The sequence below is a fragment of the Enhydra lutris genome, unplaced genomic scaffold (genome assembly GCF_002288905.1).
Source record: "Enhydra lutris kenyoni isolate GAN:26980312 unplaced genomic scaffold, ASM228890v2 scaffoldscaffold67, whole genome shotgun sequence".
Classification (NCBI taxonomy): Eukaryota; Metazoa; Chordata; class Mammalia; order Carnivora; family Mustelidae; genus Enhydra; species Enhydra lutris.
The window spans coordinates 8812291-8836440 of NW_019154151.1; the positions used below are offsets into that span (position 1 = coordinate 8812291).

The following is a 24150-nucleotide window of genomic DNA, read 5'->3' on the forward strand; positions in this document are numbered from 1 at the left end:
AATATATAAGTCAGAATATCAACTTAGTATTTTATAATAGAAGTAATTCTTTTTGGTGACCAAAATGTTCATGTCTGCCACCACTAGTATCTCCTCTCTGTCATCAGTATAGATGAGAGCCAAATTAGTCATTAGAAGATTTCTTAATTGCAGAATTGAAGGAAAGAGCAATAAGGGAGTTTTTCATCCAGGCCATAGTTAAATAAAGCCTGATCATTGTATTCCTCTAAGGGGGTCAGTTTCTCTAGAGATCGTATTTCTGTTGACCGGATTGTTTCTTTCTTGGGTAAGCAACTCCTGACTCTTGAAGTATTTATTTACTGATTTATTTGTAATTTTTAAAAAAGATTTTATTTATTCATTTGACAGAGAGAGAGAGAGATCACAAGTAGGCAGAGCAGCAGGCAGAGAGAGAGGGGGAAGCAGGCTCCCTGCCAAGCAGAGAGCCCGATGTGGAGCTTGATATCAGGACCCTGAGATCATGACCTGAGCTGAAGGCAGAGGCTTAACCCACTGAGCCATTCAGGTGCCCCATCTTGAAGTATTTAAAGTTGGTTTTAGTTAGTTCCAGGCTAATTCTCCTTTTCCTGCTCAGTTTTTCTTTAGATTGGATATGATATAATTAGATTACCACTTACTAAAAGTCATACCTGTATACTCTTTTGGACTACTATGTGACTGAAGCTAATCACATTTATTTTTTTTAAATGTTTTATTTATTTATTTGAGAGACAGTGAGAGAGAGCATGAGTGAGGAGAAGGTCAGAGGGAGAAACAGACTCCCCATGAGCTGGGAGCCCGATGTGGGACTCGATCCTGGGACTCCAGGATCATGACCTGAGTTGAAGGCTGTCGCTCAACCAACTGAGCCACCCAGGCGCCCTGCTAATCACATTTATTATATATCAGTTTTACTAGTTTATTTTTTCACTGTAAGCTTTCCCTGTATCATTAAGTTCTTGAGAAATATCTCACTATCACTTCCACCTACCTGTTACAGTCTGTAGTGCAAGTTGGTTAGGGTGTATAAGACTAATTACTTGTTTGTATTTGTCACGTCACTTTAGAAAAGTGGTAATTATTTGTATAGTTTTTATTGTCATTCACCCAGATACTTATGTTTAATATTTCTGTTCCAGAGTGCATTTGGTACAAGATGAATAATTATGAACATGGAAAACAATTTACCAACTTCCTGGACACTATCATCAGGGCACAGTGCTTCTTACAAGTAAGATTCCACTTTCTTCATATATACTCCACCACTTCCTACTAAAATTTATTTAGATATCCACTGAATACCCTTTGTTGGTGTGTGGCATAATTTGTAAACAGTATTTGCTCAGTTCAAAGCTCGTTATAAATAGAGTTGAGTTGAATTGACGTTTATCTTTGTACTGTTGGATTTGAGGAAATAATTTGTTAATTTATGCAAATAAGAAAGGTCTATAAGAGAACAAACTGAAGATGTAATTGAATGCATTCAACTAATTGAATTAGCTGGTAACATAGACCTCATAGGGTTAATAATTGTGTTCTCATTATCAACAAAATTTTTTAACGTTTTAGCCAATTAATTATTTGGTGTACGTAAGTAACCCTAGTTGTACTTTAAGCTGCAGCTCATTTATCAGCACCATCAAGAAGCCTATACTCATTGCCCTAGTCTGGTTTAGATGTTTATTTTATGTGCTTCCTTAGTTCACTGTGCTTACCTGTATCATGGCACTTTCAGTATCTGTCTTTCCACATATTATGAGCTCCCAGCTGGTGGGAACCTTGTCTAACTTTTCTTCCTGTACAAGTGTTAAGCTTGGTACCTGGTACAAAAGAGGTGCATAATAAATGACTAAATCTTAAGGATTTGATGTGAAACCATTGAATTGGAAGTTGGATGTATATTATGGTAATGATGATAAAGGGATACGTTTAGGTTAACTTTTAGGTTTCCTGCTTGGCATTCGGTAAGAAAGAGGATATAGAAGGAACAGGCTTGGAAGGAAAGAATTTTGACTTACGTTTTTGAAGATTTTATTTATTTGAGAGAGAGAGAGCATGAGCAGAGGGAGGGGTAGGGGACAAGCAGACTCAGTGCTGAGTGGGGAGCCCAATACAGGCTTGATCCTAGGACCTTGGGGTCATTGAGGTGAGCCGAAGTCAGATGCTTAACTGACTGAGCCACCCAGGTGCCTCAGAAATTTGACTTAAAAGATGCCCATGGGATATCTGAAAGGTCGTATCCAGTAGATAGTTAGATAATGAGTCTAGAGCTGAGGAATGAGATTTGAGCTTGATATATAGCTTTAGGACTCCTCATGATACAGGTGGTGGTTTTAGCTATGTTGTAGATGAGATTATCCAGAGAATTCATGTCATGAAAAGAAAGTCTAGGATGGAGTCCTGGTGCATGCCATTCTTTAAGGCTCAGGGCAACACAGGGAAGAAAGGAAAGCCCTAAATCTTTGGTGAAAACATAAGCAGTCTACACACTCAAGTGTTCCTTCAGATGGAGCTGCCCAGAGTTTGGATTTGGTCTATGGCCTCTAAAGAAATTATAGCCCTATTATAACATTGCATACGTTTTTAAAAGGATTTTATTTATTTCTTTGAGAGAGAGTGAGTGAGCAGAGGGGAGGAGCAGAGCCTGACACGGGGGCTTGATTCCACAACCCTAAGATCATGACCTGAGCTGAAATCAAGAGCTGGACGCTTAACCGACTGAGCAACCCAGGCGTCCAAACGTTGTATACATGACTGCATATACTCCAGAATAGTACCATTTTATTTATCTTTAAAAATATTCCATAACTTGACTTTTTACCTTCTTTCCAATTGCTATTTTATGGTATTTGAGAAGTATGTTGATGAAGATGGTAACGTATCCAAATGTTAATCATCTGGTCCTTTTTGTGAGAAACTCTGGACCTAACCCAAGGCTTTTATTATATTGATGACAAAAAATTTAGTCTAAGAGTAAAACAACTATAGCACAGAATAAACAGCTTGCTTTAATTTTTTAGAGACTTTTTATTTATTTATTTGACAGAGAGAGAGATCACAAGTAGGCAGAGAGAAGGGGAAGCAGGCTCCCTGCTGAGCAGAGAGCCCGATGCAGGGCTCAATCCCAGGACCCTGAGACCATGACCTGAGCCGAAGGCAGAGGCTTAACCCACTGAGGCACCCAGGCACCCCTAAACTGGTTGTTTAGAGAGTAGTTATGGACCGAGGAGTTTCTTTTCTTTTTTTTTTAAGATTTTATTTATTTATTTGACAGAGAGAGAGCCAGAGAGGGAACACAAGCAGGGGGAGTGGGAGAGGGAGAACAGCCTTCCCGCTGAGCAGGGAGCCCGATGCCGGGCTCGATCCCAGGACCCTGGGATCATGACCCAAGCCAAAGGCAGACACTTAACGACTGAGCCACCCAGGTGCCCCTTGAGGAGTTTCATATGAGTTTTTATTATTGACTTTTGTTATAGGAGGGGTTTTATTCCTGTGAAACATTCCTGTACAAGAGTCTTCCTCTCTGGGATGGCTTCTGTTGTCGATCACAGTTCCTTCAACTTGTGACCTGGATTCCATTTAGTAGCTTCTCTGGTATGTATCATGAAAATTTGGGGTCTTTTAACTCAGTGTAATATTAATTAAAGGAATCTTGAATAATCTTTTTTTTTTAATTCCTAGAGATGAAACCACTTCTTTTTGACCATCTAGCACAACTCTTCTTTACATCAACCATTTATTTCAAGGTAAAAAAAAAAACTGTCTTGTTTAAATTGAATAGGAAGTACTGTTTTATGGCCAGTGGTACATGATTCCAAACCCATACTGAAGTGGTGGTTTTTCAGCAGGATTCCCTTGGACCTGGACTTGAGGTGTTGCAATCCTCAGATCAAAGTAAATGCACAGAATTTTCTGTTTTAAAGGTTTTGTTGCATATAATTTTCCTGGATTGTTTTCACTTGTAGCAGACGACAAAGTGAATGAACAGGTGGCAAATTTGTGTTAATAAAAAAAAAAGTGGGAAGTGCTTAACCTTACTTTGATAGTTGTGGTTGATATTTTTATAGATAGACTTATTTTACAAATACTTATTGAGAACCTACCATGTACTAGATGCCCTTCTTGACACTGGGAATACAGTAATGGCCAAAGAAAACAAAACCCCTGTGACATTCATATTGTATATTTATTACATACTCATTTTCTGCTAATAACATTGTTCCAACTTTATACAATAAAATTAAAATGTGTTACCATTTTGGGGTATTCTCCAAAAAGACCACTGTGGCTTCCAAGAGTTTTACCCAAGTGAGTTTGAGAGCCACTTTGTATAGAATGGTTATTCCTATTCCAGAAGAATGACAATAAAAGCAATGTTTCTTTTGTAACATTGTTTTCACCTTAAATCACTTACTGTTGGCCACATTTACAGGAAGATGTTTTGTCCTGGTTAGTGTTTGTCATGTTCAAATGGCACTTTATTAATTACCTGTTACAATAACTTGGATTTCAGGTTTATTTATATTACTTGTACTTACTACCTGACCAATAGCATCATTCATGTGACAGTACATACCACTTCTCCAAGCTAATGCATTTTTAGGGACTTCATTTTGCAGCCTTTTGTGATTTTCTTCCTATCTTACAACTGGGTTATTTTTTAACTCTTCTCTTACTCCACCAATCTAGAGAGCTGTTTATCTATAAATATTAGGTCAAACCATACGAAATTGTCATTTTTTGAAAGATTTGTGTTTATTTATTTGACGGGGGTGGGGAGGGAGGGAGGGAGAGGGCAAGCACAAGTAGGGGGAGTGGCAGGCAACAGAGAAGCAGGCTTCCTGCTCAGCAAGGAACCCGATGTGGGGCTCGATCCCAGGAGCCCAGGATCATGGCCTGAGCCAAAGGCAGTGGCTTAACTCACTGAGCCACCCTGGTGCCCCCGAAATTGCCATTTTTATAGGTCAAAGATGTTTGATCAATGGCAATTTCATATGGTCTAACCTAATAACTATGTATACATTTATACACATATACATATATTTGAGAACAGGAGTCTGAGGAGAAAAAGGGATAGAGGAAATTAAATAGTTGGTGGGCCAAGGACAGAACTCAGGAATACTCAGTATTCTTAGCTAAAAAGATGAGTCTGTGAAAGAACCTTTTCAAGAGGCATGAAAAGAACCAAAAGAACAGTAGTGCCAAGGAAACAAAGGGAATACAGGATATCAAGAAGTAGTGAAGGAATAATGTTGCCATATATCCCAGGAAGATCAAGAAAAATGAGGACCAAAGAAAGTTTCTTTTGAAATTGATAATACAGAAGTTTTTTGCTACCTTTGTGAGCAGTTTTAATGGAAGGTGGGGGAAGAACCAGATTTCTTTTTTCTTAAAGGGAGAGTCATTCTGATTTTATATTTACCTTCTCAAGGAAGAGGCTTATATTCTCATGTTAGCAGTGGGAAGCAAGGGCAGTGCTTACTTCCAGCTGTTGAAGTGGAATAAGAAAATGTATTCAGAGAAAACAGTGTCCTTGGGTGTTGAGGGAGAGCCAGGATATGACTATAATAAGACAGAAAGCATACTTTGAAGAATTTTGAAGGTATAGGTTTAGATTACCATGGAATAGAAGTTCTGGAAACTGTAATTGATGATGAACATTTTTTCATGTGTCTGATAGCCATTTGTATGTCTTCTGTGGAGAAGTGTCTGTTCATGTCTTCTGCCCATTTTTTGATGTGATTATCTGTTTTGTTTGTGTTGAGTTTGAGGAGTTCTTTATAGATCTTGAATATCAGCCCTTTATCTGTAGTGTCACTTGCAAATATCATCTCCCATTCTGTGGGTTACCTCTTTGTTTTGTTGACTGTTTCCTTTGCTGTGCAGAAGTTTTTTATCTTGACGAAGTCCCAAAAGTTCATTTTCACTTTTGTTTCCCTTGCCTTTGGAAACCTGTCTTGAAAGAAGTTGCTGTGGCTGATGTCGAAGAGATTACTATGTTCTCCTTAGGATTTTGATGGATTCTTGTCTCACACTGAGTTCTTTCATCTATTTAGAGTTTATCTTTGTGTATGGTGTAAGAGAATGGTCGAGTTTCATTCTGTATATAGCTGTCCAATTTTCCCAGCACCATTTATTGAAGAGAATGTCTTTTTTCCACTGTATTTTTTCCTGTTTTGTCGAAGATTATTTGCCCATAGAGTTGAGGGTCCATATCTGGGCTGTCTACTCTGTTCCACTGGTCTATGTGTCTGTTTTTATGCCAGTTAAATGCTGTCTTGGTGATCACAGCTTTGTAGTAAAGCTTGAAATCAGGTAACGTGATGCCCCCAGTTTTATTTTTGTTTTTCAACATTTCCTTAGCGATTTGGGGTCTCTTCTGATTCCATACACATTTTAGGATTATTTGCTCCAGCTCTTTGAAAAATACCAGTGGAATTTTTATCGGAATGGCATTAAAAGTATAGATTGCTCTAGGCAGTATAGACATTTTAACAATGTTTATTCTTCCGATCCAAGAGCATGGAATGGTCTTCCATCTTTTTGTGTCTTCTTCAATTTCTTTCATGAGTGTTCTGTAGTTCCTCGAGTACAGTTCCTTTACCTCTTTGGTTAGGTTTATTCCCAGGTATCTTATGGTTCTCGGTGCTATAGTAAATGGAATCGATTCTCTAATTTCCCTTTCTGTATTTTCGTTGTTAGTGTATAAGAAAGCCACTGATTTCTGTACATTGACTTTGTATCCTGCCATGTTGCTGAATTGCTGTATGAGTTCTAGTAGTTTGGGGGTGGAGTCTTTTTTGGGTTTTCCATATAAAGAATCATGTCATCTGCAAAGAGACAGAGTTTGACTTCTTCATTGCCAATTTGGATACCTTTTATTTCTCTTGCTAGGACTTCTTTTTTTTTAATATTTTAAGCCATCATACTTTCTTTTCTTTTTTTTTCTTTTTTTTAAAGATTTTATTTATTGGACAGAGAGAGAGATCACAAGTAGGCAGAGAGGCAGACAGAGAGAGAGGAGGAAGCAGGCTCCCCGCTGAGCAGAGAGCCCCATGCGGGGCTCGATCCCAGCACCCTGGGATCATGACCTGAGCCAAAGGCAGAGGCTTAACCCACTGAGCCACCCAGGCGCCCCTGTTGCTGGGACTTCTAATACTATGTTGAACAAGAGTGGTGAGAGTGGGCATCCTTGTTGTGTTCCTGATCTCAACGGGAAGGCTGCAAGCTTTTTCCCATTGAGGATGTTATTTGCTGTGGGTCTTTCATAGACAGATTTTATGAAGTTCAGGAATGTTCCCTCTATCCCTATACTTTGAAGCGTTTTAATCAGGAATGGATGCTGGATTTTGTCCAGTGCTTTTCCTGCATCAATTGAGAGGACCATGTGGTTCTTCTCTCTTCTCTTATTAATTTGTTCTATCACATTGATTGATTTGCGAATGTTGAACCATCCTTGTAGCCCAGAAAGATTTGGGAAGGATGAGAAGGGGGAAAAAAGGATGAAAGGGGGAAAGAAGCACAGAGAAGTAGAGAGTAAAAGAAAGGATAAGTGATGAAAGGGGCTTTCATTTTGGTAGGTGGCTAAGGATAACAGCAGTGTGACATGGTAGTAGAATTAGCTAGAGATCCAGTTAGTTTATGAGGCTTTTATTATTATTATTATTGTTTTAAAATTATATGGGGGGAGGAGCAGAGGAAGAGGGGGAGAGAGAGAGTCTTAGCAGACTCCACGCTATGCGCAGAGCCTGATGTGGGGCTCTATCGCACCCTGACTGAGATCGTGACCTGAGCTGAAATCAAGATTCAGATGCTCAACTGAATGAGCCACCCAGGTGGCCCAGTTTATGAGGATTTTAAAAGGTAAAAGATTTATATGATCTGAAGAGGAACCAGAGTATAGTTTATGAGGATTTTTAATGACTATTATTTTAGCTGTTGTATAACTTGATTATTTAGCTTAATATAACAAATAAATAATATTTTAAAAAGTCTATTAAAACATTTCCAATGCATTTGTTTGTGCTTAGCTGGTTGTGTCTATCAGCAAACAACTTTTCTCACTGAAGAATTATGAGTGAGAAAAGTCTACAAATCTACTGTAACAATGCTATTTTCATTGTGGCATGTTAATTTTCTCATTTCTGTCCACATTGATTTATGTCTCCTGTATAATTACAAAAAGAGTGTATATCAATTTAAAAACTGGGATGCCTGGGTATCTCAGTCAGTTATGCGTCCGCCTTTGGCTCAGGTCATGATCTTGGGGTCCTACGATTGAGTCCCGTGTTGGGCTCCTTGCTCAGCAGGGTGTTTGCCTCTCTCTCTGCCTGCCGCTCCTCCTGCTTGTGCTTTCCTTCTCTCTCTGGCAAATAAATAAATGAAATACTGAAAAAAAATAAATTTAAAAACCAGGATACAAGATTTGTCAAATATAGTCAAATGTATTCATAGTCCATAGATGTTATACCACAGTGAATTTTTTTCCATTATTATTTCTAATTTGTTTCTTTGTAGGAGTAGATAACTATGTTGATCATCTTCATAATACAGATTTCTTCATTCTTTTGGCATACATTTCCAGGAACGAAGTTACTGGATGAAAGAAAAGAGTTTGAATATTTTTCATGACCTTGTTACATGCTGGTATTCCTTTGCCATACACAGTTCTTTGAGGGCAGATGGATATAATGGGTAGAGTACTTAAATAACAAGGGTCTGGCAGCCATGGAGAAAGAATTGGGGTTTGGAAGATGAGACTAGAATAAAGAAGACTGACTAGGAGGACAAAGTAATCTCAGAGATGTGAAGGCCGGGGCAAGGGTAGTTACAGTGGGATTGGAGACAGAAAAGTTGGACATTTTGAAAAGAAAGAAAAATGATAGGATTTGGAGATGAAGAAAAGCATGAAGGACACAAGATGGCTTTATGATTTCTAGCTTGGTATAGTAAAGGAAGCAGGGATATTTTGCCTGGAGGAAAACAACTAAGATTTTGTGGGTCCTTTCAAATAATTGGTGGATTGAATTCAAGGTGTCAGTTTCTTTAAAAAGTATTAATTGAACTGTTCTGTGAAGTGAGCATCCTATCACTGGAGATACTCAGATAGCATCTAGGCCAGTATTTGTTAAGGATATGTAATAAAGGTTTCCTGTATTAGGTTTTGGGATGATGTGGAGAGCTTTCAAATTTATAGATTTATCCTCATGAATGCTCTGAGCACATCTCTGTTAAGACTGTGTTTCTATGTAAATGAGGCCCTGAGAAATCAAGGCAAAGCCTGAGAAAGGAAAGACTAGAATTGTTTGTTTTCCAGTTACAGAAGGTAAGATAAATTTTTTGATTATCAAAAAGGGAGTAAATTATAGTTGTGACACAGGGTGAAAAGGATAGGCAACTCATTTCCATAGCAACTCAAAGGATCTCTGAGGGGAGATAGTAAGTAGTGGGTGATACTGTATTTGAAGATATATGTTATAAATGAATGTAATTTAGAGAAACAAGAGTCTGTTCCTGGGCTGATAAGCTGGGGGGCAGTCTTGTAGAGAAAACAGCAATAAACTTGTACTCGCATTCATCTATCTCTTGGAGACTGATCAGGCTGTAGTAGTAGCTATTGGGCTCTGATGCAAGATGCAGTAGCTGGATACAATCATCCCCATGGTCCCGTCCATCTTTAAGCCTCTGGTTTAATTTGTTAGTTCTCAACACTAAAGTGTGTCTGAATGATTTTATGAATGATTTTTTTTTTTGTTTTCTTTTGCCTTCTCAGTGTAGTGTTCTCCAGTGTCTGAAAGAACTACTGCAGAATTGGCTGTTGTGGCTTTCTGCAGATATCCACATGAAACCTGTGATGAACAGTCCTCTGTGAGTCTTAAAACACTCCACAAGAAATGATCTGTACAAAAATCTTTGCATGTAGAGTTTAATAGTGTGTCATGAGACCTTATTGTAAATGCTTAATCATAGTTTTCTAAAAAAATTTTTTTGGTAACTTTTCGCTCTTTTCCCTACAATCCTGTGAGGAAGGGCAATTCCTCAAGTTCAGTTCTGTAAATCAGAAAACAACCCCTAAGCCTCTTAAGTGACTTGCAAGAGTTATTGTAGCAAAATATTGGAGAGGTGATGTTAGAACTTACATATCTGACTTCCATTCAGTTTAGCTCACTTTAGAAAACATGTTCTTATTTATATGTAAAATCAGTCTGATAATGGCTAGGAAAATCTGTAATTTTGCAGTATAGTTTTGGGGTTTTTTTTTGTTTCTTTGGTGTCTTTTGATTATATACATTAATCAGTTAATTACTTGATTATGTATAGTATTTTCACTTTGGAATAAAGAGCCCCAGATTTCCATTATGTCGATTATTATTAAAGGTGTGCTTTGACTCTTTCTACTAAAATCCTTGGTTTCCCCTATATTATCAGCCACATTATTCTTTAACATTTATTTTTAAAAATCCTCTATTGTAGAAAACTGCAAACATAATCAAAAGTATAGGAAATAGTGGGATTCTTTCCTTCTCTGCCCCTCCCCCTGCCTCTCTCCCTCTCTGCTCCTCCTCCCTCTCTGCCCCTCCCCCCTTTCTAAAATAAATACATCTTTTATTTTATTTTTTAAAGGATTTTATTTATTTTTGTGAGAACGAGAGAGAGTAAGCGGGGGGAGGGGGGTGGTGAGAGGGAAAAGCAGACTTCCCACCTAGCAGGGAGCCCAAAGTGGGACTTGATTCCAGGACCCTGGGATCATGACCTGAGTGGAAGGCAGACACTTAACCAACTGAGCCACCCAGGTGCCCCCAAATAAAATCTTTTTTAAAAAAGTATAGAAAATGATACAGTATTACCCCTATATGTGCATCATCCAACTTCAACAGTTACCAGGTCATGATTAATTTTTTTAAAGATTTTATATATTTATTTATTTGAGAGAGAGTGAGAGAATGCACACACACACAAGCTGGGGGAGGGCCAACCAGACTCTCTGCTGAGCAGGGAGCCTGACACGGGTCCTGATCCCAGGACCCCGAGATTATGACCTGAGCTGAAATCAGATGCTTAACTGACTGAGCCACCCAGGCACCCCTAATTTTTTAAAAATTTCTAACACTCCTCACTTTCTTCTTCCTCTGTTCCAGATTTTCTTTCTTTCTTCCTTTCTTTTTTTTTTTGCAGTATATCTTTTTTTATTGTGTTATGTTAGTCACCATACATCATTAGTTTTTGACGTAGTGTTTTAAGATTCATTGTTCTAGATTTTCTTAAATCTTTTTTTAAGATTTTATTTATTTGAGAGAGAGAGAGAGAGAGAGAGAGGGAGCATGAGAGGGGAGAAGGTCAGAGGGAGAAGCAGACTCCCCATGGAGCTGGAAGCCTGATATGGGACTCGATCCCAGGACTCTGGGATCATGACCTGAGCTGAAGGCAGCTGCTTAACAACTAAACCCCCCAGGTGCCCTGTTCTAGATTTTCTTAAGCGAAAAGCAAAACCCAGACATCATTTCAGCTGTTGAAAAATGATAACCAGTATAACACCAAAAGAATTAATCGTTTATTTTATCATCATTTAAAAACGTTCTAATTTTTAAAAAGATTTTATTTATTTATTTATTTGAGTGAGAGAGAATGAGCAAGAGCACAAGCAGGGGGAGAAGCAGAGGAAGAGGGAGAAGAAGACTCCCTGCCAAGCAGGGAGCCCGATATGGGGCTTGATCCCAGGACCCTAGGATCACGATCCGAGTTGAAGTCAGACACTTAACCAACTGAGCCATCCAGGTGCCCTAAAAACATTTTTTTAAAAGATTTTATTTATTTATTAAGCAGAGAGTCAGGCAGAGAGAGAGGGAGATGCAGGCTTCCTGCTGAGCAGAGAGCCCGATGCTGGACTCGATCCCAGGACCCTGAGATCATGACCTGAGCCGAAGGCAGAGGCTTAACCCACTGAGCCACCCAGGCGCCCACCTAAAAACATTTTTAATTGAAATACAATTGACATGCAATATTATATTAGTGTACAACATGGTGATTTGACAATTCTATATACTATACAGTACTAACCATGATAAGTGTAGTTGCCATCTGTCACCAAAGTTATTGCTATATTATTGACTATATTCCCTCTGCTGTTCTTTTCAACCCTGTGACTTATTTTATAACTAGAAGTTATTATACCTTTTAATCTCCTTCACCTCTTTTGTCTCCCCCATCCCCACCACCTCCATCTCTTCTGGCAGCCATTAGTTCTCTGTATTTGAGTCTGTTCCGTTTTTTTGTTTCTTTATTCGTTTTTCCACATATAAGTGACATCATATGGTATTTGTCTTTCTCTGATGTATAAAAAATAAATAATTCTTAATATCTTTAAATATCTAATCAACATTCAAATTCCCTATATTATCAGTCATAATCTTACTTAATCTTATTTATACATAATCTTACGTAATCTTCCTTATACAAAGTATAAGGATCCTTCAGCTTCAGTTGCATGTAGTTAGTGGTTAGCTTGGTTAGATTAGCTCCTACTTTTTTTTTTTTTAAAGATTTTTATTTATTTATTTATTTGACAGAGAGAGATCACAAGTAGGCAGAGAGGCAGGCAGAGAGAGGAGGAAGCAGGCCTCCCCGCTGAGCAGAGAGCCCGATGCGGGACTCGATCCCAAGACCCTGGGATCATGATCTGAGCCGAAGGCAGAGGCTTTAATCCACTGAGCCACCCAGGCGCCCCAAGATTAGCTCCTACTTTTCTATATGTTCTTACCCCTATAGTGATCTTTTACTTTGAAATGAGCATGGTGAATAGAAACTTCTTGGGAGTTGCCTGGAAATTGTTTTTAGTTCTTCCTATTCATTTTTGTAGTGTGTCTGTATACTATGTATGTCTTTTACTTTTAGAAGGAAATGGAGCATTATGAGTGGTAAGAGCATCTTGTAAGGCTGTGCTTCTCAAAGTCTGGTCCCTGGACCAGTAGCATCAGCATCACTGGGAACTGTTAGAGATACAAAGTCTCAGGCCTTAACCTAGACCTACTGGAATAAACTCTGGAGGTAGGATTTAGTAATCTATGTTTTAACAAATGCTCTCATGATTTTGGTGTTAGCTAAAGTTTGAGAACCATGATCATAAATTAAATGTTTGGCCTCTTCAAACGTCTCAGTTCTATTAAGAAGATTATGTTTGAGTTTATAATCTTTGGGAAATTTACAATGTGAGTCTTTAGCCACCCTGATATAGGAACTTTACAATTCCTTTATTTCCAAAATTCCTAGCGGCCTTTTAAAATTAGTGTCATAAATTTTGGGAGGGCATTTATTTATTTATTTTTATTTAAATTCAATTAACATATAGTGTGTTAATTAGTTTCAGAGGTAGAGTTCAGAGATTTATCAGCTTTATATAATACCCGGTGCTCATTACATCATGGGAGGGCATTTTAAAAGGAGCTCTGTTAGGCACTTGGGTGGTTCAGTCAGTTGAGCGTCTGCCTTTGGCTTGGGTTATGATCCAGGAGTCCCAGGATCAAGTCCTGCATTGGTCTCCCCGCTCAACAGGGAGTCTGCTTCTTCCTCTGACCCTCACCCTGCTCATGCTTTCTCTCTCTCTCTCATTCTCTCTCAAATAAATAAATTTGAAAAAAATATTTAAAAAAATAAAAGGAGCTTTGTTTTCTAAAATTCTTAAACAAATGGACATAAATGTAGATAACTTTAATGTCATAATACCATTTGGTATTATATAATACAGGGGTTTTTGGGTGTAAAATGGTGGTTTTATTAAAGTGTGGGGACAGGACCAGTGGGCAGAAAGAGCTGCTATCTATAATATAGTTCTTAGGTTCTCATTTATTTGGACATATTGAAGTAATGCCATGTCCCTCTCATATGACCATATGCCACATGACTGTCAAAGGGAGTGAACTGTAGTCGTATTATGTAGGGTAGGAAACCATTCTCAGAAGTGGTCCTTCATTGGGCATTTTTGGTTGGTACAGTGAATGGGAAGAGTGTGGTACCAGTATTTAGTAGGTGGGAGCCAAGGATGGTAAATGTACTACTGTGGGTGGGGAGAGTAGGAGACAATCCTGAATAGGGAATTGTTTCATCCAAAATGGCCTCTGGTGTCCTGTGGAGAAAGACTTCAAAGGAAGCTGTTCTGAGCAGTCATCATTGTTCAAGTTATTTTAGACACATTTCCCAGGTGCTACCAAAAATCATAGTTAAAATATAGTTTTCAAATGGCCAGCTGAGTATATGGATGCCCACCTATGTGAATGGTCTCCTAATCTTTCCCTGCTCACTCTGGCACTGAGCTATCACAGTGGTGGGTAGTGGTTAGAGTCATCATTTCTCTGGCTCTAAGACTATATGATGTTCTTTATTTCTTGTGCATAACCATTGTTGGCTACCTAGATCAGAGGATAAAGCTGTGAAATCACATTTCTAGATCTTTTCCTATTCCACTCAACAGTGGATTGAAGGACAGGGGTGAGTAGATGGATAAATTGAACCAGTTATACCCAGGTATAATTTAAAGAGACACAGTTCATTGATTTGGGAAGAATATGACATATCTAATTTGGTTTTTAGTGGAAGATAGAAAGATGCCAAAAATTTTTCTAATTCAGTTTTCAGATTGAATTGAATTCCAGTTAAAGTGAAAATATTTTTAATAGCATTTCAGCTCAGGAATTCAGCTAAAACTGGGTCTTGATTTGTATACTTAGAAACTAATTTGCTAAATGCTGTGGTTCCTGGACATAGGGAATATTTTCAAAAGTCTTTGTGGAGCTTAATACTTTATTTCTCTGGTATTTAGTAAAATGGTTGCTGAAGATGTTCTGTGAGTTGATCTTAATGATTCCCTGGAGGGCTGTGTAGTTTTATGGTTGATCACTGTGGTTTTAAAAAAAGTCAATTATACATTGGAGCACTGATTGTTTTCTGAAATCCTTAACAACTTTTTGCTATGTATTATTTACCTCTAGCTTGGAAATTGTGAAAACATTTGCTAACATGGATCTGAATGTCATGATTTCTTATTTCAGAGAGACAACTTTAGGTGGATCCATGAACTCTGTGTCTGAACTGATTCACTACGTGGGGGAGCTGTCCATTACTGCAGTGCGCTTGGAAAACAACAGTACTTTCTTACTGCACTTTATTTTGGATTTCTATGAGAAGGTGGTACACTTCCCAGTTTTTTTCTATTTAGATTTTTGTGATGGTGGTCTGCTTTACTGCTCTATTATTTAAATTTTATGTATGACTCTTAGTTGGGTTTTGACCTTATTAGCATAGTTAAAATAAGCTACTTATTTTGAAGTTAATGATCATATTCTCACCTGAATAACTGACGTTCATAAAGTGGAGAAACAAGTGCTTTTCGTGAAGAGTTCAGGTACTGCTTTAATAGACATTCCCCGGAAGAATGCAGACCCTAGACAGAAGTCTGTCTCTAGCATCACTTTTTGCTAATTCATTGTACATCCCAGACCCCTGCCAAAAACACAAAAATACCCTGTTTTTTCTTCAGCTCTCCACTTCCACCTTTCAACTGCCTTATTTCTCATAGTACCTATAATTCTGGTCTTCTTCAATTTTTTATAGTATTTGATGTAGAGAGAACTATTATCCTAGAAGTACCCACTAATCCCAGTTTTTCTGGCTTCCTCCCTGTACTAATTGTTTTGTGTTAGATATTTATGTAGAAGTATGCTCCTTTGTTTTCTAGCTTGACAGCTAACTAATATGACAAATCAGTATTAATGGGACTTAAGGTGAAAGAAGCTCTCCCTTCCTCTTTCTTCCCAATTCAAAGATCTCTTCCCAGGAAAAAAAATGGGATATTTTAGTAATGACCTTGTAGAAATAATCCTCTATGGCAAGTGTGATGTTTAATGAGGTATATTTTTAAGCAGGCTTATGGCTCCCTATTTTATGAATTATATTCTATTATGAATTATATTATGAATCAGTGAGGCCCAAATCTAATGTTCTATTATTGCTTATTCTCTATTGCTACTTTGGGTGAACTTGGTTCAGGAGTTCTGGGGAATAATCTATATTCTGATGTTATCATTCTTTCCAAAAGGTGTGTGACATATATATAAATTACAACCTTCCATTAGTGGTGTTGTTTCCTCCGGGGATCTTCTATTCTGCTCTCCTCAGCCTAGATTCCAGTATCCTGAATCAGCTATGTTATATCATGCACAGGTACAAAGCATTTCTTGTGTTTTTAAATGAACACGTCATACTTCTATCTTTGTTTTTCAACTGTACAATAAATTATAATTTATAAATACATTATAATAAACTTTATATAAGATGTAATAAAATATTAAATACAATAAAACTATTTCCATTTTCTGCCAGAAGCTATGGAAATAGGAAATATGTCTTTCTTTTGGTAATGACCTTCCAAAAGGGTATATTTTAACTGTGTTTTTGAGGTGTCACTGTGGGGGATATGGATTTTAAAAATTCATAGTTAATGGGAATAAAAGGCACAGCATAGGGAATATAGTCAGTGATATTATAATAGCATTGTATGGTAACAGGTGATAGCTACAGTGAGTGGTGAGCATAGCATAATGTATAGACTTGTCAAATCACTGTGATGTACACTTGAAACTAAGGTAACATTGTATATCAGCTAACACTCATTTTTAAAAATTAAATATTCATAGTTGAAGAATTTTTTGTGCAATGGTAGTGGTGTAATCAGCATTTTTCATTCTCATTGCTGTGTCTTAAAGAAAAATTAGTCATTTACTGACAACTGATTTGGGTCTATGTAGCTTCTCTGATAAAACGAACATTTTTTGGGAGATTGGGGAAAGTATTTTATTGCCAATTATATGAAACTAAGTATTATTTGTAATCCCCTCTAGTTCTTTCATTTATAGGCTTAAATTACACTTTTTAGTCCACAAGTGTTGTAGACCCTTTTGGCAAAACTTGTAGGAATATGTCAAGGTTAGAATTTTGTAAACTAATTAAGTAATAGTTCCTAGGCCAGAAAAAATTTTTATGTTTCTCCTTTATCCTTTCTACTGTACCTTTTTTTTACATTAAGAAAACATGTTTTGAATCAGTGACTGCTCTTTTTTTAAAAAGATTTTATTTATTTATTTGAGAGAGAGAGACATAAAAAGCATGAATGGAGGGAGAGGGAGGGACAGAGGGAGAGGGAGAAGCTGACTCCCCCTCGAGTGGGGAGCCCTAGACAGTGTTCAATTCCAGGACCCTGCGATCATGACCTGAGCAGAAGTCAGTTGCTTAATCTACTCAGCTACCCAGGTGCCCCATCAGTTTCTGGTATTGAGTCTCTCTTAATTTTTTTTATAATGAAACATTAAAAGCATTTTCTTCATTGTTTTTTATTTTTTATTCAGGTATAATTTACATGCAGTCAAGTGGCATATCTTAAATATATAACTCAATGTTTGAGTCTCTATTAATTTTTATTCTTTGAGAAGAGTGTAGCACAGAAGAATAACATCCTTAACTAGACAGCTGGGTATTTGTGTACGTGTACATCTGCATATATTTACATTTAAAATGTACACTTTTGTTTATATTTACATTTCAAAAGCACTTAAAGTTCAGAATTTCATTCTGTTCTCCCTTTTAGGTATCGTAACAATTTGACAGCTGCCAAGAAAAATGAGTTGGTACAAAAGGTATGGATGATAAAGCTCTGTGTTAAATCACCAGTGTTTAAAAATTGAGTTTTGGATATATATGATCTGGGAATAAGAAGGAAAGGGAGGCTAGGTGATAATGAGAATATTCTTTTTCTTTCCCAATAGACAAAATCAGAGTTCAATTTCAGCAGCAAGACCTATCAAGAATTTAATCACTATTTGACAGCCATGGTTGGTTGTCTGTGGACATCCAAACCTTTCCAGAAAGGATTATATATTGACCCTGAAGTCTTAGAAAAAGCTGGAATAGCAGAGTATAAAAACAGTTTAAATGTAGTTCATCACCCTGCTCTACTGAGTTATGCTGTTTCCTTTCTGCTACAGGTAAGGACATTTGAAAGATTGTTAGATTTTATATAGGAATACTACAATAGCAGAAATAGGAAGTGCCATAAATTTAGTGTTGTCTGAATTGTAAGACATGTTCAGTCATTCCTTTTAAAGTGTTAGTTTGATTTTGGGTATTGTGCTAGGTTCTGGAGATTCAAAGTTAATTTAAGTTTCTACCCTCTCAAGAGCTTGGGCTTGTGGCAGAGACAAACTTGTAAATGTTACTATAATACAGAGAGGTGAAATGAGAAAAGGTACAGTTGTGAGAAAGCTGGGGGAGTGATTATTAATTCAGTTCTGCGTGGGTAGAGATGGTACCAGGTAAGATAAGGCTGTGGAGAAGTAGAAGCTCTCAAAAATCCTTCTAGACAAGACAGAAAATGTAGGCTAGATACTATTATAATTAGAGTTGGAATCTTTACCAAAGACTGCTGATCTAATGGATATCAATATTCTGGAAGGGAGGGAGTGTGGTTTTCTCAGGACTTCATCATCAGCCCAGTCATTTTCATTTCTTACTGTAGTGTTAGATCTTTGTTACTTCATTCCTTTATCAGTGACTTGAGGAATTCAGATGGTGTGCTTATCAAACATGTGGATGACAAAACAGGATGAGATTACAAATACACTGATAGAATCTAGATTCAGAATTCCCTTAACAGATCGGAACATTGAGGAATCAAACAAAATGAAAAAGAAATGTACAGAATGGGTGAGATATTCATTGAATAATTGCTTAATATGTACATGCAATGTATATGTACATGCAATGAACCAGGCACTGGTGAGTAAGACACATCTGGGTGTTATCCTCACAGAGCTTACAGTCTAGTTGGGGAGGTAGTCATTAAATAGACATCGTAGAATAAATACTGATGAGTAATACAGGGAAAGTACAGAGGATGATGAAAAAATGTATAGGGATGCTCACCCAGTTCAGGCTTTAGAGAAATGATGCTAATCAGAGCTTTGATGATGAGCATGATCTTGTTAAGACAGGAGAAGTATTTGAAGAATAGTGCAAAGATAGAGCAGGAGACAGTAGATTTTTTCTGTTACAGGGCTAGATGGTAAATATTTTTGGTTTTGTAACCATGTTGTCTCTGTCAGGACTACTCAGCCTTGCCACTGTAGTGTGAAAGTAGCCATAGACAGTGGGTAAACAATGGACAGAGTTGTGTGCTAATGAAAGTTTATTTACAGAAACAGGTATTGGGTTGGATGTGAGCCATGGGCTATGGTTTGCTGGCCTCTATTTAGAGCCTGTCATGTTTGAGGAACTGAAGTAGTAACCATAGGGCTTGAGCAGGGGTTTTACCCTAGCTGAGCAGAAGCATCCAGGGTGCTTTTTCAAAGTATACCTCCTTGATTGCTCCCACCCTGAGAGTCTGATTCTGATTTAATAACTCTAGGGTGACATCCAGAATCTCCTTTTTAAAATAATTATTCTGATATACAACAGGGGTTGAAAAACCACTGGGCTAGCCCGTAGCATGATAGGAGATGAGGTCTTGAAATGTAGTCAGGGACCAGATAGTGAAAAAAATATTATACAGGCCTTCAAAAACATATTGATTGATTTCAGTATTGGAATAAAAATTACATTTTTAAATACATAGAGGGATTTCAGAGCTGTAGAGTTTAGTGATTTTCTGATATTCTTTTTTCACCTTCATAACTTGTCTGATTAATCATATATGAAAACTTGTTTCAAATTAATAGTATTTACTGTTAATAATGAGACTAGTGGATGAAATTTGAAATAATTTTAGTTCTTTTTGCCTCTGGACTAAATCCTACTTATACTGCACAGTGCATGTGCATGTGCATCTAAATATCTATATTTAGATATACTGGTTTCAGTTTCTTGTTTTTTTTTTGAAGATTTTATTTATTTATTTGACAAAGATCACAAGTAGGCAGAGAGGCAGGCAGAGAGAGAGGGGGAACCAGGCTCTGTGCTGAGCAGAGAGCCCGATGCAGGGCTCCTTCCCAGGACCCTGAGATCATGACCTGAGCCGAAGGCAGAGGTTTAACCCACTAAGCCACCCAGGTGCCCCTGGTTTCAATTTCTTTTCATGTCTTAGAGGTTGCTTTTTAAAATTTAACTTCATTCCTAGAATATGTAAAGCATTTACCTGATTCCAAATTCTAAACTATAGAAATCTCGCTTCCATCCTTGTCTCCTTCTTTTCTCTTCTTTGTCTTTAGGTAGCCATTTTTATTGCTTCTTGTTTTTCCCATCAACTGTTTCCTTTCTTTAAACTTAGTAAGCATTGTTTGGGGCACCTGGGTGGCTCAGTCAGTTAAGCATCTGCCTTCAGCTTGGGTCATGATCCCAGAGTCCTGGGATTGAGCCCTGCATTGGGCTCCCTGCTCCGTGGGGATCCTGCTTCTCCCTCTCCCTCTGCCTGCAGCTCCCCCTGATTGTACTCTCTCTCTCTCTCTTTTTCTGTGTCAAATAAATAAATAAAAACCTTAAAAAAATAAATAAACTTAGTAAGCATTGTTTTATAATCTGTGTCTGATAATTCTAGTACCAGAAGTTTTCATGTGTATCTGTTACCTCCTTTTTCTGCTGCTGCTTCCTCATGTTGTGTGTCTGGTTATCTTTGGCCATGTGCTGGATACCTGGAATATTATTTGTAGAAAGGATCAGAAGATTAGAGTGAGATCTTCCTGCAGAGAGAACTTTAATTTGCTTCCTGTAGATACCTAGGAGTTCTGTTTGTCTGGGACTACCCTAATCCAAGTTCTCTGCCTAAGGTTCCTTGGATCGTGGATGATTAGACTGCCAGCCTGAGAGAAGGCTAATTTACTTCCGGTGAATTCTTACCTTGAGGGTATAGCCTTTTGGGTTTGCGGTGTAAAGTGGGGGTTTGTTTATAAGAGTTCACAATTTTGGCAAACCCTGTGCTTTGACTTTAGGTACCTTAGCCCTTTGAAGCTGTGGAAGTGCAGCTCAATTTTGCAGCTGATGCCTCTGCATTGGCAAATTGGCAAAAGCCAAGAGTGACTTTGAGAATTAGGTTTAGCCATCTGGGTTCTCATCTTCTAGATATTGGCTTGCCTTACCATAGATTTTGGCTTTCCTTACCATAGAGTTAGGTCTTTTTTACCTTTTTTTTTTTTTTTTTTACAAATTTCTTTTGTGTTGTAAATTTCAAACATACACAAGTAGAGAGAATAGTATAATAGACCCCCACATACCCATCGCCCAGTTCAGTCTCTACTCCCATCCAGTGTTACCCTCTCACCCCACACAATTATTTTGAAGCAAAAACCAAAGGTTATACAATCTTGCTGTAAATGCTTCATTATATACCTTTAAAAGATAGGGACACTTTTTAAAAATTTGTCTTTTTAAAACAGCTTTATTAAGATACAATTCAAATATAATTTATAATTCACACATTTAAAATATACAGTTCAGTGTCTTCTAAAGTGTATTCACAGAGCTGTGCTTCATCATAATATATTTTATAATATTTTTATTATCCCAAAAAGAAACCCTAAAACCCTTAGCTGTCACCCCTGTCTCCTCATTCCCTGCCCCCATCCTGGCAAATATTAACCTATTTTTATATCTATGTAGGTTCACTTACTCTGAAAATTCATAAAAATGAACTCATACATGTTATTCTGTGACTGGCTTCTTTCACTTAGCATAATGTTTTCAAGGGGCATCTGTGGCATAGCATGTATCTGTACTTCATTTGTTTTTATTGCCAACTAATACTTTTTAGTACAGATGTGCTTCATTTTGCTTATCCATCAGTTGATGGACTTCTGGGTTTGTTTTTATTGCCAACTAATACTTTTTAGTACAGATGTGCTTCATTTTGTTTATCCATCAGTTGATGGACTTCTGGGTTATTTCCACTTTTTGGCTATTATGATTGATCTTCTATAAAGATTTGTATACAAGGTTTTGTGTGAACATGTTTTCCTTTATCTTGGGCATATACTTAGGGGTGAAATGCTGGATTTTACAGTACCTCTATGTTTAACTACTGGAGGAACTTCCAGACTGTTTTCCAAAGTAGCTGCACCATTTTACTTTCCTACCAACAGTGTGGAAGTGTTCCATTTTCTCCATATCCTCCCAACACTTGTTATTCTCTGTTTTTTATTTATTCCAGCCATCCTAGAGGGTATGATGTAGTAACTTATTGTGGTTTCAGTTTTCATTTCCCTGATAGCTGTTTATGTTCAGTGTCTTTTTATGTGCTTATTGCCTGTTGCCCATTATATATTTTCTTTGGAGAAATGTCTATTCAGACCCTTTGCCCATTTTTAAATTAGGTTGTGTTATTGTTATTGACTCATTGAGAGTCATTTCTACATTCTAGTTTCAAGTTACTTCTCAGATACATGATTTACAAATGTTTTCTATTCTGTGGGTTGTCTTTTCATTTTTTCATTGATCTCTTGAAGGACAGAAGTTCTTAATTTTGGTGAACTTTTAATTTATGAATTTTTTTCTTTTGTCTCTTGTGCTTTTTAAAAATGATTTCCTATGTCCCCATCCCCTCCAGCCCCTGGCAACCACCATTCTGCTCTTAGCTTCTATGAGTTTGATTGTTTTAGTTTCAACATGTAAGTGGTATCATGTAGTATTTGTCCTTCTGTGTTTTGCTTATTTCACCTAGCATAATTTCCTTCAGGTTTATCCATGTTATTATAAATGGCAGAATTTCCTTCTTCTGAAAGGCTGCATAGTATTCCATTGTATGTATATATCACATTTTCTTGATCCATTCATCTGTTGATGGATATTTAGGTTGCTTCCCTGTCTAGGCTATTGTGAATACTGCTGTAGTGAAGATGTCAGTTTAGAGAGGTCTTCAAGATCCTAATTTCAATTCCTTTGGGTGTATACCCAAGAGTGGAATTGCTGGAGCATATGGCAGGTCTATTTTTAATTTTTTGAGGAATCGCCATACTGTTTTCCATAGCAGGGCACCAATTTACATTCCCATTAATAGTGTACAAGGGTTGCCTCTTTTCTACATTCTTGCCAACACTTGTTATTGTTTGTTTTTTGATAAAATTAATCTTAACAGGTGTAAGGTGGTATCTCATTGTGGTTTTGTTTTGCATTTCCCTGATGATTAGTGATATTGGGCACCTTTTCATGTATCTGCTGGCCATTTATATGTCTTCTTGGGAGAAATGTCTCTTCAGTTCCCTTACCTGTTTCTTAATTGGGTTATTTGGGTTTTTTTTTTTTTGGCTGTTGAGTTGTAGGATTTCAGATATTAACCCTTTGTTAAATATATGGTTTGCAAATTCTTTTCCATTCATTATGGCTGATTTTTCACTTTGTTGATTTTTTTTTCTTTTCCTATATAGAAGGTTTTAGTTTGATGTTACCCCACTTGTCTATTTCTGCTTTTGTTGTCTGTGCTTTTGGTGTCCTATCCAAGAAATCATTGCCAAGGCCAATGTCCAGAAGCCTTTTCCTATATTTTCTTTCAGGAGTTTTACAATTTTAGGTCTTACATTTAAGTATTTAATTTATTTTAATAAATTTATTTTATTTTTTATAAATAATAAATTTATATTTTATAAATTTTTATATTTTATAAATAGTCATTTATTTATTTACTAATTATTTATTAATATTATTTATTTAAAATGTTAATAAATTATTTTAATAAAATAATTTATATAGAAGTCTTTGATTTATTTCAGGTTAATTTTTGTGAGTGGTATAAGGTAGGGTCCAATTTCGTTCTTTCCATGTGGATACCCAGCTTTTCCAGCACCGTTTATTGAAAAGACTATCCCAATTGTGATTCTTGGCACCCTTGTAATTTCTGAGCTGTATTCTGTTCCATTGGTTTGTGTCTGTTTTTATATAATACCATACTGTTTTGATTACTGCGGCTTTGTTATATATTTTGAAATCACGAAGTATGAGTTCTCTAGCTTTGTTCTTGTTCAGAGTTACTTTGACTAATCAGGGTCTTTTGTAGTTCCCTATGAATCTCATGATATTTTTTCTTTCTGTAAAGAATGGCATTGGGAGAGGCCCCTGGATGGCTCAGTTGGTTGTCTGCCTTTGGCTCAGGTCATGATCCCAGGGTCTGGGATTGAGCCTGCTTCTCCC

The 24150-nt window shown here is 37.2% G+C and overlaps 1 protein-coding gene across 2 annotated transcripts in view; it reads left to right on the forward strand.

The window, feature by feature from the left end:
• LOC111159185 (centromere protein I) overlaps positions 1-24150 on the forward strand; it is a 75158-nt gene that overhangs the window by 30741 nt on the left and 20267 nt on the right. For both annotated transcript variants that reach the window (XM_022521628.1, XM_022521629.1), the window contains exons 11-18: positions 1140-1231; positions 3477-3594; positions 3682-3746; positions 9773-9867; positions 15042-15177; positions 16088-16212; positions 17633-17681; positions 17811-18029. In XM_022521628.1, the coding sequence (XP_022377336.1) occupies positions 1140-1231; positions 3477-3594; positions 3682-3746; positions 9773-9867; positions 15042-15177; positions 16088-16212; positions 17633-17681; positions 17811-18029 (899 nt within the window). The remainder of the gene's footprint in view (positions 1-1139; positions 1232-3476; positions 3595-3681; positions 3747-9772; positions 9868-15041; positions 15178-16087; positions 16213-17632; positions 17682-17810; positions 18030-24150) is intronic.